This window comes from Carassius gibelio, chromosome B18, assembly GCF_023724105.1.
Source record: "Carassius gibelio isolate Cgi1373 ecotype wild population from Czech Republic chromosome B18, carGib1.2-hapl.c, whole genome shotgun sequence".
Taxonomy (NCBI): Eukaryota; Metazoa; Chordata; class Actinopteri; order Cypriniformes; family Cyprinidae; genus Carassius; species Carassius gibelio.
The window spans coordinates 3,351,965-3,367,513 of record NC_068413.1 but is presented as its reverse complement, the minus strand read 5'-3'; the positions used below and the strand labels follow the sequence as shown (position 1 = coordinate 3,367,513).

Here is a 15,549-nt window from a genome sequence, read left to right as displayed (position 1 = left end):
TTTACCTGTGAGCACTTCAGTGGTTGTGTCCGCCGTCTGTCGTAATTGCTGGTTTGTAAGGAGATTTTGTGCATATACAGTGTAGTGAGTCAGTTTGCCGTTAGGGTTCAGTGGCGGCTCCCAAGTAACACGGATGGAGGTGGAGGTCAGGTTCTGATAGGACACATTCTGAACAGAGCTGGGCACTGTGGGGAAAGACTGGCGTTATTTATACAGCGCTTGTATGTTATAACTACTGTACTTCAACTAAGAAGTCTGAATGTATTGTACCTTGTTCAGTTGTTTTCACTGTAACTTCTGTGGAAGGCCCTTCTCCAATTATGTTTTTTGCTGTCACACTAAATGTATACTCAGTGAAAGGACTCAGTCTTCTAACAATATACATGATTTGATCAGACGACAGGTCTGCTGTCTCCTCAGTGGCAGGTAGGACTGTCAATCAAAAAGCACAACCAATCAGATAACAGAAAGCAAAAGCAACAGAGAGCAACAATGACTGCCCCCCTTTTTAGCGTCAATTAAGTAATTTTCCCAATAATTTTCTTCACTGGGATTTTAAAAAATCAAAAGAAATTTTGGAAGCACATGAACTAGCACAACAACATAACAAACTTTGAAAAAATAACAAATTTTAATTACAAATTTTGTTGAGAAAATTCTTCCCATGAAGCACTATTAACTTCAATAGACTATGAATTAAGTGATCAAATAAAATAATTACAGTATAATATAAAACTATTTACTCATGGGCTACTGTAAGGACTAAGTATAGCATACTTATTTAAATAAATTAATTAAAAAAATATGATTTATATAAATACTTATATTTTATATAAAATGTAAATAAAAAATAAACCATATAAATATAAAATAATATATTTTAAAATGTAAAAAAAATTACAGGACACAATTGCTCTTTTCATCAATTTCAACCAATTTTTATGGTGACACTGACTTCTCTGATTGGTGGATTAATCTTTAGGATTATGTGTAGGGAAATGAGCATTAGATAAAAAAACAATGAAGTGTCTTGTCTATACTTCAGTCAGTGTTGTTATTAATACATTTGTAACCATGAAAATCATTTTTGGTAACTGAAACAAATCTGGAAAAATAAAAAACATAAACCTTAAAAAACCTTAATGGAACAATTTAGAATAAGTTTCCATTAATTAATGTTAGTTAATCTATTAATTAACATGAACAAACAATGAACAATACTTTTATATCTGTATTTATCTTTGGTAATGTAAGTTAATGAAAATACAGTTATTCATTGTTAGTTCATGCTAATTCACAGTGCATTAACTAATATTAACAAGCACAAAAAACTTTTTTTTTTCATTTGAATAATGCATTAGTAAATGTTGAAATTAACATTAACTAAGATTAATAAATGCTGTAAAAGGATTGTTCTTGCTTAGTTCATAAAAAGTTCATAACTAAAAGAACCTTATTCTAAATTGTTACCAAAAAATGGAAACTAAAATTAAACTGCATAAAAAAATACTATTTCAACTAAAATGAAAACTGAAAATATGAAACAAATTTAAAAATAAATAAAAAGCTATTTTAAAATGTTAATCAACACTATAATAGTTTATAAATAAATAAATGAACACTGAGTAAAGTAGATCTGTCTTGAAAGGTTTATTCATGTTGCTAAAAAATAAATTTTATCTATACATATTTTAAATAACATTTATACTTCCGCACACCTAATATAAATGACTTATTATTAGTTGTTATTTTGGTTGTGCTTTTAACATTAATAGTAGTATCCAAGTCACCACAACAGATTTTTACCCTCTATTCCAATAGTGGTGGCAGCTCTTGTTGAGGGGTTTGTCTGCTGCTGGGTGGAGTCTGTGGCCACCGCCCTAGTGGAACGACGGGGCTGGGAGGGGCTTAAGTTAACCAATGTTGGTTGGTCAGTTCCTTGAGTGACAGCTGAAAGTTCAGTCAAAGGTTCCTGAGTCACAGCCTCAGTCTCAGCTTTAACAGATACATCAGTTCGGTCATGGGTCACTGTGAGCCAGGGTGGAGGTGTGTGGGGGGTGCTCGGGGTCAGAGGAAGGTCAGAGGTCAGTTCTGTATCAGTGTTTGTAAAATCACGACCCACAGTGGGAAAAGTTCTGTGTGAGGTGAGAATGAATGCAGATGACGTAGTGATTTCTAGTGACCTTGCATTACGACGAAGTGGAGCATTCTGTAAACACAACAACATATTATCAGTAAAGCTAAACTAACCACAATACAGTGAGTGTGCGTGTTTGTGTGAGAGTGTGTGTGTGTGATTGTGTGAGTGAGTGTGTTTGTGTAGTTTAGTGTGTTTTACCTGTCCTCGCAGGGTGATGTCCTGCACAAGAGTACTGCGGTATAACACCAATATCTGATAGTGTGTGATTAGTCCGTTCGGTTGGCCCGGGGGTCTCCAGGACAGACGGACAGACGTGGAGTCCACAGCCTCAGCTGTCAGATGAGACACAGCACTTGGGGCTAATGGGGAAATCAATGCACACACACATACAGTTAATACAGTTACAATACAGTTAACACACACACATACAGTTACAATAAACTTAACCAGGGGATTTAGCGCAGTTCAAAGAGGACCTCAAGATGAATTTAAACTAGATAAAAAAGTTTGTCAAGCCTGAAAGTTTAAAGCAATTGTAAAAGCCTGAAGCCTGAAAAAATGTATATAGATAAGAAAGATGGTGATAAGGTTTCTAGCATGATTTGCATGTTTTCAGCATGACTGTCCTGTTACTTGCATATTGCTGGCATGATAAACAAGTAACTAGCATGTAATTAGCAATATTAGCAAGTGACGTGCATGTTGCTAGCATGATTAGCAAGTGACTAGCAAGTCAGATCAGTTAGAAAAGATACAGCACACTAAGTAATATCAGTCTGAAGAGCTGGGCTGAGATTGGAGTTTGTAAAGTTAAAGCTGTAGGAGAAGTTAAAGTCAGACATTTTTGTCTCAGAAGAATAATAAGAACGGTAAGTTTCCGTTTTTTCTCAAGCCAACTTAATTACTTAAAAAAAGACAAAACATGCTTTAAAATAAAATTAAATGCAAAAAATTTAAGAGTGATTTAAATCACAAACAACGAGAAAAGTCTTGCAAATTTATTCATAATAATAAAATAAATATAATTGTCTTTACTGTCACATTTGATCACTTTAGTGCATCCTAGCTAAATCAAAGTATCAATTTCTTTAAATTATATTTATAATTATAAATTATAAATTAAATTTTATATTTTGAATGGTAGTGTATATCCATGTTAAGTCTGGGTTGGACTTTATTAATGTCCATGAGAACAGCTGATATATTTTCCCATTTCTAAAATCCATTGCTGAGAGTGCAGCGCTTTATTTATCATAGCATTGGATGCTTTGAGCCCTTGAACCCAAATCAAATTTTAGATAAAAGCAACCCTAAGTGAACAAATAACCTTTCATATTTGTCCACATATTTAATAAGCATTTTCTTATTCAGCGCCAACTGGCTGTGTATGAAAAAGTCATTTCCTCCAGCTAAATTAACCCAATTAAAGGTACAATTAGAGATAGCTGATTTCTTAGACAGACTTAATTACACCCAGTCCAGTTAAATATAAACCTTATTTATAACTCTCATTTATTTTGACCCCTGAATTTGAACACTTAGAGAAGTCGCAAAAACTAACACATTCACCGAGCCCTCTGTTCTCCAAACAGATGAATCAAAAATGAAATTGTTTTGTAAGACGTGGCTCCCAATATGTCACTATCAAACATACATAAGCACACACAGTTAAAAGACCCATTCACACCAAGAACGATAACTATAAAGATAACAAAATTAGCGTCCGTCCACACCAGCAGCCAACATCTTCTGTTTATTATAAGCGCACGAAGCCTTCATTAGCTCATATATTTGTGTGTGTATAATTTATAATATACATATATGTATATGTATTTTACCTTCTGCTAGTGTTGTAATGTTGATCTCTGCTGCCGGTCCTGTGGCCCCTGCTGATTTGGCCATCACATGGATGTAGTATTGTGTGTATGGAGTCAGTCCAGTGTACATAAACGCCTGCTCGATTGTGTTGTTCTCACTAATAAACCCTGAAATACAATCATGTACATCACCAATGTACCGCATTAGTAAACAACTATTAAAGGATGTGCCTTCAGTAATCTAGAGCAAGTCAGGAGCATGTGTGATAAACACAAGGCCACACAGCTTCATATAGTAACTGGTCGGTGTCATAGTGTGGTGTCTGTCGGATAATATGAATCGTAAATGTATTGGTTTGATATTCAAGGGGTGTTAGCAAGTGTTACCTTCAGAGCTGTGGAGCTGGATGACGTAACTGAACCGTCCTGTGGTGATCTTTGGAGGGTCCCAAGATAGCGACAGAGATCTAGAAGTGATGTTTCTGAAAACTACGCTTTGAGGTGGGTCTTCAGGGGCTGCAACACACAGTATTGTTATTATATATATATACATATATATAATATTTTTTTTTACATTTTTTAAAACTTGCGATTGTGTTTTACAGTGAAAATTGTGATTATTTAGATAAGATATATGTCCTATTGCTATAATTCCAGATATTATTATAAAAATGATAAAAACACACATTTGCAACATGTATTAAATAATCATGCAATAACACATCAGGGACATTTAAGTTAAATAGTCTTTTGAATAGAATTAGGATTTTCTACATTATTTTTATACAGTTTAAAATAACTGCTTTTTAAAATTAATTTTAAAATGAAATTTATTTCTGTGATGCAAAGCTGAATTTTCAGCAGTCATTAGTCCAATCTTTAGAGTCACATGGTCCTTTAGAAATCTTTCTAATATGCCAATATATTTTATAGAACTTCTGATCCATTTAGTAAATGCATTTATTTATTTAAAAAAAAACAAAAAACTTAAAAGTCTCTTTACTAGAAGCCTGAGTGAGAGAGGGAAGAGTGGGAGTTTGTTGTGTCACCATACTAACTTGTGTAACTACTCATGTAACCTTCTTTAAATAGGGAAAACATGAAAGTGTTTGGTGGCTTCTAAATTCATCCCTGTTTGGATCCTAAGGAATGAATAATGCTAAGCTAAATGCAAGCATAGTGGCGCCGCGTACTAAAACAATTGAGTGCACGCACTGAGACAGGAGAGGTACATATATTATAACAGTATTATAACAGTAGTAATTATGCCTTAATGCACATTATAATGCACTGTTTGATCTCATAAATAATTCTAACCAAAGTTATAATACTGTTCCATTTATTTTTTACACCTTTAGAAAGTATAATGCATTAAAACACATCACAAACAACCCATTTCAGATATAACAAAGAATCTGCATTATACATAAAATAGTGATAAACTAGGGAACAGCAGAGTAGATCTACAGTATGTGAGAATAAGAAAGAGTGTGTTTGTGTGATAACATACCAGCCTCTGGCATGCGGACCATAGTGCTGGCGATCTGTCCCTCCCCATCACTGGTGAAGGCGGAGACTTCAAACACATAAGGAGTGTAGGGGCGGAGCTCATCGATCTTCACACTGATTGGAACACTCCAGATGAAGGCGGGAGGTACGGCTGAGAGCGTAACAGTGGGCAACACAGCAGAGGTCAACTGGGAAGACACAGATGGGCTTGGAGTTCCACGAGATAAGATGTCTGCTGCGTCCTAGAAGAAACATAACGCACATAAAAATTCCGAAACGGATTGTAAACATTGCTAGATCGATGCATACACCACTGTGATTTGAGTTTGGCACAGCTGTCCTGTATCACTTTAAATATTCATTAATGTACTGTAAGTGCAAGCGTACGTTGCAGTGAGGCAGGGCTCCGTTCATGATTTCCTCTGCATTGAGCACCCGAGTACGGACGATCTGGCCTGTTCGAGCATGTTTGACTTTTACTGCAAACTTAGTGATGAGTCCATTAATGCGTACGGGGAGAAACCAGGTCACTAACACTGACGTGTGATCCTCTGCGAACGCTGTGAGGTTTGACACCAGACCAGGGGCTGTGAGATTGAACAGAAACACATGGATCAGAACACACACACACACACGCACACACACTAATCAGACATTGTATTTTCATACAATACATACATCTCAATTACAGTAGGCTTACTTTAAGGCAACATAAGCAGAAAATCTTTGCTCGTATATACACTACCATCCAGAAATGTGGATTTTTGATTGTTTTTGAATGTATCTAATGCTTGTCAAGGCAGCATGTATTCAGAAATATAGTAATACTGTGAAATATTAATACAACTTCAAACAACTGTTTTCTATTTGAATGTATTTTTTAAATGTAATTTATTCATGTAATCAAAGCTGAATTTTCAGCATCATTACTCCAGTTTTTAGTGTCACATGAGCCTTCAGCAATTCTAAAACGATGATTTGCTGCTCAAGAAACGTATTATCGCTGTTGAAAATAGTTGCTTAATATTTTTTGTGACAAATACCATAATTCATTTTTTTTGTGTATTTCTGTGCTTATTAGCGTATCAAAATGGACTTCACAGGAGGAATGCTATTCATGTTTTACACATGAGTGACCATTAACAAAGTTGCTGTCCATTAAGAGCATTTTGAATCAGTTATTAAAGATGCAGCCTTTGAAGACAGCAAAGAGGCTCACTATGACTTGCAAAAAAGCTTATATAGATATTGCTTACGGGCCTCTGCAGTTTTGTAGTACAGAGACTGGCTAAAAGGTCCAACTCCTGCTTTGTTTACTGCTGCAACCTGTAGAGAAAAGACAGAAGTAAAGCTTTTAAAAAGCAATATACAATAGCCAAACGCACGCAGCATAAGAACGTCAGCTTGATTTATCACCATGACTTAGCAGAGGTGGTTATATAAACACTGTGAATGAAGATTCCAATGCAAGATGATCTACTCCAGACAACAGGTCCATCAAATATTGTCACATTTACAAACACATGCTCACACAAAAGCTCAGAGGGTCAATTCAGAGTTCACGGTGTACACAGCCAATGAATTCATGAGACAAATGAGGGAAAACAGAGATCCCTCGTGGATCCAGAGTTCTCTGTAGGAGATGAATAATTCACAGCTGATAAATTATTGAGTGGGATCAATGGAATAGAGGCCACTGGCAACTTTCCCATGGACAGTTAATCCAGTAATGTCTGCTGAACGCTGGACCTTCCCTACAGAGTTAAACAGCATTTTCAGAAACGTTTTTACTGGCTGCTGTTTCATTAGAGGTGACACAACAATACACCACAATGACCACCGCAGAACACATAAAAGGGAAATAAACATCTCAGATACAAGTAATATCTGTAACATCTAGAAATGTGTAATTTTCATGCAGGTCATGCTTTTGCCTTTAGAAGAGCTTCGGTTCTTTGGGAAAAATGTAGTTCAGCTCTTGAACCGTGTGATGTTGCAGCATTCCTCAATAAGAAGCCTGGAGTTCTTTAGATGAATTGGAAATCTCTAGAATTTCTCACTGGGAATCTTTAAGAAGTGCATTTCTCATGGCTTCACATCTGAATTTGTGAATAGTGTGTACTAGGACACTTCTGCCCTAGAATATGAGCACATTGTGAGGATACCCATGTTCCCTCAGTCTGGGTTTTGTGATCCCTAGGAGTATTTAATGAGCAGACCTGCCATGATTAAAAGCACTTTCTGAGGATGCTTTTTTTTTGGCATTTATAAACTATCCACTTAAGTAAGTGCATCAAGTGTTATTCTCCTTTAGCAAAATGATTCTTATTACAACCATGCTTGCTGAAATTATTATTTTATTACTTTATAGCTTTTGTGCATTTGAAAATTCTGTTGTTTTATATATACACTTTCATTCAAAAACTTGGGGTTAGTTAATTAATTAATTAATAATAATAATAAAAATTTATTCCACAAGGATACATTATATTGATCAGAAGTGACAGAAAAGAACTTCATAATGTTACGAAGGATTTCTATGACCAAAATGTATTTCTTTTCAACTTTCTATTCATCAAAGAATACTGAAAAAAAAAACAGTTTCCACAAAAATATTAGGCCGCACAACTGTTTTTAATGTTGATAATTATAAGTAATGTTCCTTCAGCAGCAAATCAGCCTATTAGTATGATTTCTGAAAGATTGTGTGGCACTGAAGACTAAAAATTCAGCTTTGCCATCACAGGAACACATTAGATATTAAAATACTGTATATTCAAATAGAAAATAATTATTTGAAATTGTGATCGTATTTCACAATATTACCGATCTTCTTTCAAAAACATTACAAAAATCTGAATTCAAATTTTTTATAGCTTACAATAGTTCCACTTTTAATATGATGTAGCTTCGCGAAAGTTATTATACTTTAGTTCCTTTTCACAGTTTCCTAAAAACATTTCCATAAAAACATACTGTTGTCAACTTGTAAAGCGCTTTGGATGGCCATGGGTCTGTTGAAAGTTCGAAATAATTGCAGTCCATTTACAGCGTACATAAAACCTTACGTTTTTGTGTGCTTTTCTTTCATTTTTGCTATCAAATAAACAACTGAAACGTGTGAAGCGTCAAGCGTTGCACCTTGATGTTGTATGTAGCTCCAGGGGTGAGTGTGTTGAGCAGGGTTTCTGGGATATCCAGGCTCTTGGTGACCTCAGTGAAGGTAGGGTCGGGATATGGACACATTTCCTTGTATCTGATGACAAACGAGTGAATCGAGGAGTCGAGAGGCAATGGCATCCGCCAGGACAGCAGGATCCCAGTGGAACCCACCCGCTCACCTTCTGGCTTAGAGGGGGCCGCAGGTACTGCATACACATGGATAAAACACAAATAATGAATTAAATTAAGCATTTTATAATGCATTCACTATGCTATCCTAAGTTAAAACTGGAATCTAATTGGTTGATTACAGCAATTATTTAATGTAGTTTTTACAATTAATTTAAATTCATTGTCACTCAAGCATTTATTATATTGCCATTATATCCTCTTCTTCTGCAATGAAGCAGAACGGATATTGTTGCTCTGACCTAGATTTAGTATCATCCAGGTCATTATCAAATTTATAAGTCTTTCAGAAAGCGTTTGGCTCGCTAACAGCTATCCATTGTTGTGGAGGTGTTAGCCATTTAGGAGAATAACAATAAAAAGCCAACAGAAAGCGTGACCCGACCATGCCATTCTCAGAGGGACGGGCAAACAGCAACCTGGGAATCTGATACTGACTTATAAAAGCCTGCTAACTGGAATCAGCATCAATTATGCAAGCATAAATATACACACACATTTCAAATGGAACAAAATGCACGTGGATTCATGTACAACATCTCAAATGGTTTCGTCTTTCAATTTTCATCACTGGTTCTAGGCTTACAAAAACAATACGGTGGTACAGAGATGGTATCAGATAATGCTTTTATGTATAACAGTACTGCATGATTATTGTATTCATGTACCATGGTTTTTGCATGGTACTGCAAAGAAAACTATTATAGCATACCATCCATGGACTCTTTCTATAATTCTTTATAGTGGAAAAACTTTCTTTAGATCATTCAAATGTTCTTCACACTAAGAACAAATGGTTCTTTTTAGAACCGTTCACTGAAAGGTGTTTTGGGGACCATAATGGTTCTTCTATGACAACACTGTGGAAACCCTCTTTTGGAGCCTTTATTTTAAAGAGTGTCATATGTCTATAAAAGCAATTTAATGCTTTTTACTTGACAAGCAAAAACAGCTAAAAATTTCAGGAGGAAGTCTAGAGGAATATATATACCGGAACAGTGGTTTAAGAAGAAAACACACAGTCTTACAGGATATATTAGTGGTGACGAGTATTCGGCTGACGGGTGAGCTGAACCCTGACGAGGCCACTGCATTGACCGTCACAGTGTATGATGTTCCAGGGGTTACACTGGACACTTGAGCCTAAAACATAGAATATACAAGTTACACATCTACAACCAACATAACATGCAAAGTAAAGTATTTAATTTGGTACTTGATTAGTATTTATGCATGTCATGTAACACAAAATCCAAGCCAAACAAATATGCAATGGACCTGTATAATGATAAAATGTTATGTTATGTTTTGTTGTTATAGGTTTAGTCAAAGTGTTGTTTTGCACCTTAAAGTTCAGGGTTTAAATTTTTTATTATTTTTTTTAAAGCTGTTATTGAATGGAGTAGAATTTTTCAGATATAGTCAGTAAAGGCTAATTTCCAGTGCATGACAAAGCTTGCTAAGTCATGTCTCTTCTGAGAAGGCCAAAGCATAATATACGATACAATAAACCTCAGGTAAAATCCAAATGTCAGCACGAGATAATCAGCAAACCGCAAACTGAATGTGATCAGATATATGAATGAGTTTCAGATAGTACTGGCTATGCCTGACTGAAGACACATTAATCAAACATGTCGCAATATTCCCTCAAAATACCATCATGCATCAAACTGCCTTGGAAAACATCTAGATACCATTAATAATACAAGCACCTCAGACACTCCCACAAACACACTTTTTGCAAACAAATCTTCTGGAGTTAGCATGCACTTCAATTGACATGGAGTTCTGGCAATAGTTTCGTCAGAAATCATTGGTTCATAAATATCATAGAAGAAAAGCATCTGCTTTCTGTCACATGTTCACAAACACAAGGTTGGTTGAGTAATGAAACAGCGGCAGGCTGAATTACCGTACGTGATGTCACACCACTTGTTCCAGAAAGACAATAGTCTTATCAGAGCTGAGGATAAAATAGCCTGACAACACCAGTAAAACAAGATAAGACTAAAAAACCTTATTCATGCATACATACATTACATAACCGGTATACTGTATATGCACAAGCCATAGCTCTATGAATTTCATTGCAAGATATCAACCATATAAACCAAGTTTATAACAAGAAAAATACCCAGAGCTTTTCACAGAACTAACTGTGTAGTTTCAATTTAACTAGCCGGTCCCAAGATCTCAAAGAAAGTTACTGTCAAGTTCACAAAGGTGTACCATAAATGGAAATTAATGCCGAAAATGAACATAAGGCATCTATATTTAAAAATACATTTTGATTGGTGATAGCAACAAAAGAATACCTCAGAGAATAAAATGGCAAATGGCAATGCTTTCCAAACACACAGTCCTGCACAAACCAGTCAATGCACAGTGATATTTATCCCACACTCAAGTCTTTGTTTGTGTGCCAGTATTGTCGTTTTCCTTCATTCTACGAAACGCAAGCCAGTTCAAAAATTCCTCTAAGGTCGTGTGGCGTCTCACCATCTCACCAGCTCACACCTGTGTCTCTAACAGAACACAGTCTGTGTGTTTATGGGGAAGAAATCAATCTTGCAGGGTTGCAGAAAATCACTAAATTGTCACCCTTTTTCACCCAAGTCCCTGAGCTGAAATTTTCATATGAAGTCATTACATTTTATGTCACTGAAATTAATTTGAATTTCATTTGAAACATCCAGTAAGGTGTTCAACTGGAATTTCAATAAGAATGACAAGAAGATTAATTTATTTACAGAATTGCAATTAAAAGTATAATATATTTGTTTAAATAATAATAATAAAATAAAATGCTCCATTTTAAAGACTTTGGGGTAACTTATATTCTGGGAAATTAGTCTCTTTTGTATGTTAATATAAGTAAAATTTTGTAAATATAATACAATTCTAAAAAAGTCTACATGTGGCCATCCATTTTAATTTATTTATTTGAACAATTCATTTTGCTACACAGGAAAAAACAGTGTAGGACAAATTTAACTTAAAAATGCACAAATAATTACAAAGAAATGGCAAGTAAAACAATGAATTAAATGTGAGATTCTAGAATAGCTACAATAGCATTTCCTTGTCAAATGTACTCCAAAAACAATTTTATTTAGACATATATCACATACAACATACATTGTCTCAAATTCAATTTCAATACAATTCTGAATAGCGCAACTACAGTCAAGTTGTGCCATTCAGAATTGCAGTGAAATTAAATTAGATTATGTTTTTTTTTTTTGACATTCTAAATAATTACATTTCAATACAATAGTGAATAGCACAACTTGACTATTTAATTTGGTCCATGGTTAAAAAGCCTGTGTAAAGCATGTCATGTAATGCAAAACCAATTCAATGCAAATATGCAATTAAAGCCTACCTGAATGTTACAGAGGCCTGCATACAGGACAACCAGCAGCGGCAGACAGGATGGCATGATGGCCCCTCACTGACAGAGAGCTGCTGGATGGGTGAACGGGCTAACTAACCAGTGCTATGTGAGTGATCAGAAACAAACCAGTCCCTCCACCACTGTTAAACCTATTATTAATGGTCTTCTCTCTCTCTCTCACTCACTCTCTCCCTTGTTCTCCAACCTTCCTCCACACTCCACCCAACTGACACAGATACTCTTCTACCTGACACCTGGCATTCGGGTGCGGGAGAGCAGTGACTCAGGGTGTGTGTGTGTGTGTGTGTGTGTGAGTGTGTACCTGCACTCCGCTGTCTGCTGTGGTGGTGATGTTGATATTGCCGTGGTCAGGACGCAGTTGGACCAGGTAGTTCATATCACATCCAGGTGATGCCAACCAGTGGAGTGAGAAAGCACGAGGTGACACGCTTATCACTTGCAACCCCACAGGACTGGCAGGGACTGAAACACACAGATTTAGTTTTGTTACTATACAAACATGCAAATGCATGCATACCGTACAATTCAAAGTAATAAAAAAATTGTAAATAAACTGTTATCTGATTCCTTTACAGTTGGGTTTAATTCCGATTAGTTCAGCTTAATTCAAAGCAGCTTAACCAAACCAAATTGAACCAATTATCTGAATAATTAATTTAAGTTAAATGCAGTTCAATTCAATCATATTATCGTTAACTAAAACTAAAACTATTTAACACTATATAAACCCTTAAACTAAATGGAAATGAGTCCTAAACTGAAATAAAAGTTTAAGTATAAGGTAATTAGTAAAAACCAAATAAAAATAAATAAAAAAGACAATAAAATAGTTAAACATTCACTAAAATTAAAGTGAAAACTAAATAAAAAAATCTAATTAAAAATATAAACAAAACTATAATAATATTTCAATGATATTAAAATAGCCCTGGTTCAGTTTACTGAATTTACATGTAATTTACAGGTACAGTTTGGTGCAATATAGTTCATTTCAGTTAAATTAATTTATGCTTTGTTTAATTCAATGCAATAAGAATCAGTTCTGTGCAGTTTAAATTGATTCAGTTTGGTTCAATGCTTGGTTCAAGCGTTAATTGACAATACAATCTGTTTTAAAACAGTTTCACGGGGACTAGTACCTTCAGTTGTGCAAAGTGTATTGTGGGTAACAGTCAAACCTGTACATATGGTGATTGCGGCAGCGGTGCCACTGATGTTGTTTCTGAAGCGTTGAACAGTGATGTTGTAGGAGCAGCCGTTCCACAGGCTGCTGACAGAGACCTCCTGCGAGTGTGGACTCACATCTAATGTCCAGATATGAGAGATGTTACTGACCGACACTCTATAAAAATCTAAATGACCAGTGGCTGGTTTCCATGACACTGTGGCAGATGTCCCATTGACGTGAGACACAGAGAGTGAACATACACCTGCTGGCCCTGGAGTTAAAAATAAAAAAATGAATGATCTTAATTGTTAATATGTGTTTTATCTGTATTTTATCTGATACCAAAAGTAGAAAGCGTCACTAAGAACAGAATCAAGGGCCACTTCTTCAGAAATGTTGGCTGGTAGATTCTTACTAGTAGAGATGTTTTGGGATGTGGTCTGGCTGAAATCTGACCCCAGGAAGGACTGGATCTCAAACCTGTAATCACTTCCTGGGGTCAGGTCATGAATCCTGACACTGTTGCCATGAAGATCAACATGGTGCTGCAGAGGGAGGTCACCCGCAAAGCCATACTGAAGCTAAAGAAGATTGAATGAGAAGAAAGCAACAGAAATCAAATAAGCAGGAATGCATTTAACTGACCGACTGAGCATGACTGTTTTCAATACTGGTAATAATAAGAAAATTCTTGAGCAGCAAATCAGCAAATTAGAATGTTTTTTAAGAATCATGTGACACTGAAGACTGGAGTTATAATGCTGAAAATTCAGCTTTGCATCACAAAAATAAATTATATTTAAAATATGTTCAAATAGGAATATTTATTTTAAATTGCAATAATATTTCAGTTTTTAGCAGTCTTGTGAGCATAAGAGACGGCTTTCAGGAATTTAAATAAACTTTGCATTGCACAAAAAGCATCTTTACATCATACACTCAAACACCTTCGTTCTGTTTGTAAGGTATAATGAAGGCTGGTGCTCATGTATTATGAGAAAGGCAGAAACCCGAGCACACGGAGGTGTTGCTAGGCTACATTTCAGCTGAGACGGTCAGTATGAAAGTTTAAACAGGTGTCCAAAGGCCTTGATACTAGTCTAGTCATGCTTACAATACACACCAAGTATTCTGATAACTCATTTCACATAACTGCTTCAGTTAATTTCTATTAAATCGCTAAATCAAGTAAACAAAAAAGCAGAAATCTAATGTTAAAATATACTATCATATGCAATGACCAAATCCATCCAGTATGTGGATCTAGATGCTGATTGGATAAATGAAATGTCACCCTACCCTGTAACCATCCACGTTGCCCGGTGGGTGTGTCCACATCACATACATGCTGCTCACTTCCTGTTCAATGAAAGTGAGGTCATCAGGAGGTTCTGGAACTGAAGTACAAAAAGTCCATTTTGAGAACAAGTGTGTGAGTTTATAGCTCCGTTCCAAATTCTAGTGAGCTGCCTACATAGACGGCATTTAAGGCATATCTCAGACTGTTCCAAAATTACACCGAATACATTTATTAACTAAATAAAGTATCAGGAAGTTTGTCTTTAACATGGTCCTTAATTAAAACTACCAATCATCATGCACCTATATTTTATCTAACGGCCAATTCAAGTGCAACATTGCACATATCTTTCAAAGGGAACCCAATCCCAGAATGCATTGCAATAAGCTCATAGGACAAAAATGTATGCAAGATGGCAGATGAGATACTTTTATTCAGCAATGATGCATTTAAATGATCTAAAGTGACAGTTTACTTCGAAAACATGCTGTTTGTTAATATTAACCAGCACAATGATTTTCAACACTGATAATAAAAATGATATTAAAGACTGGGTTAATGACGCTGAAGATTCAGCTTTACCATCACAGGAATTGAGAATATCCTAGAGATATATTTAAATAAAAAAACGGTTCTATTTCACAATATTACAGTTTTTGCTGTATTTTTATCAAATAAATTCAGAATAAGAGACTTCTTTTTAAAACATTGTAACAATTTTAAACTTTTGAACAGTGGTGTACATGTCATTCAATAGCTAATATCATTAATAAACCGATCGGGGAAATTAAAATGGATTATTAGGTTAACTGCAGAATCAAGCTAACATTCAACTCAACTGAA

At 35.5% G+C, this 15,549-nt stretch overlaps 1 protein-coding gene across 2 annotated transcripts in view; it reads right to left on the bottom strand.

Annotated features, from left to right (window-relative positions):
* Positions 1-15,549, bottom strand: part of ptprq (protein tyrosine phosphatase receptor type Q) — a 45,733-nt gene that overhangs the window by 25,962 nt on the left and 4,222 nt on the right. For both annotated transcript variants that reach the window (XM_052581975.1, XM_052581976.1), the window contains exons 9-23: positions 14,706-14,803; positions 13,822-13,987; positions 13,417-13,677; positions 12,540-12,700; positions 9,846-9,960; positions 8,608-8,834; positions 6,723-6,792; positions 5,854-6,053; positions 5,468-5,708; positions 4,345-4,473; positions 3,979-4,125; positions 2,339-2,499; positions 1,807-2,209; positions 271-432; positions 6-185 (exon numbers count right to left, since the gene is read on the bottom strand). In XM_052581975.1, the coding sequence (XP_052437935.1) occupies positions 6-185; positions 271-432; positions 1,807-2,209; positions 2,339-2,499; positions 3,979-4,125; positions 4,345-4,473; positions 5,468-5,708; positions 5,854-6,053; positions 6,723-6,792; positions 8,608-8,834; positions 9,846-9,960; positions 12,540-12,700; positions 13,417-13,677; positions 13,822-13,987; positions 14,706-14,803 (2,721 nt within the window). The remainder of the gene's footprint in view (positions 1-5; positions 186-270; positions 433-1,806; positions 2,210-2,338; positions 2,500-3,978; positions 4,126-4,344; positions 4,474-5,467; positions 5,709-5,853; positions 6,054-6,722; positions 6,793-8,607; positions 8,835-9,845; positions 9,961-12,539; positions 12,701-13,416; positions 13,678-13,821; positions 13,988-14,705; positions 14,804-15,549) is intronic.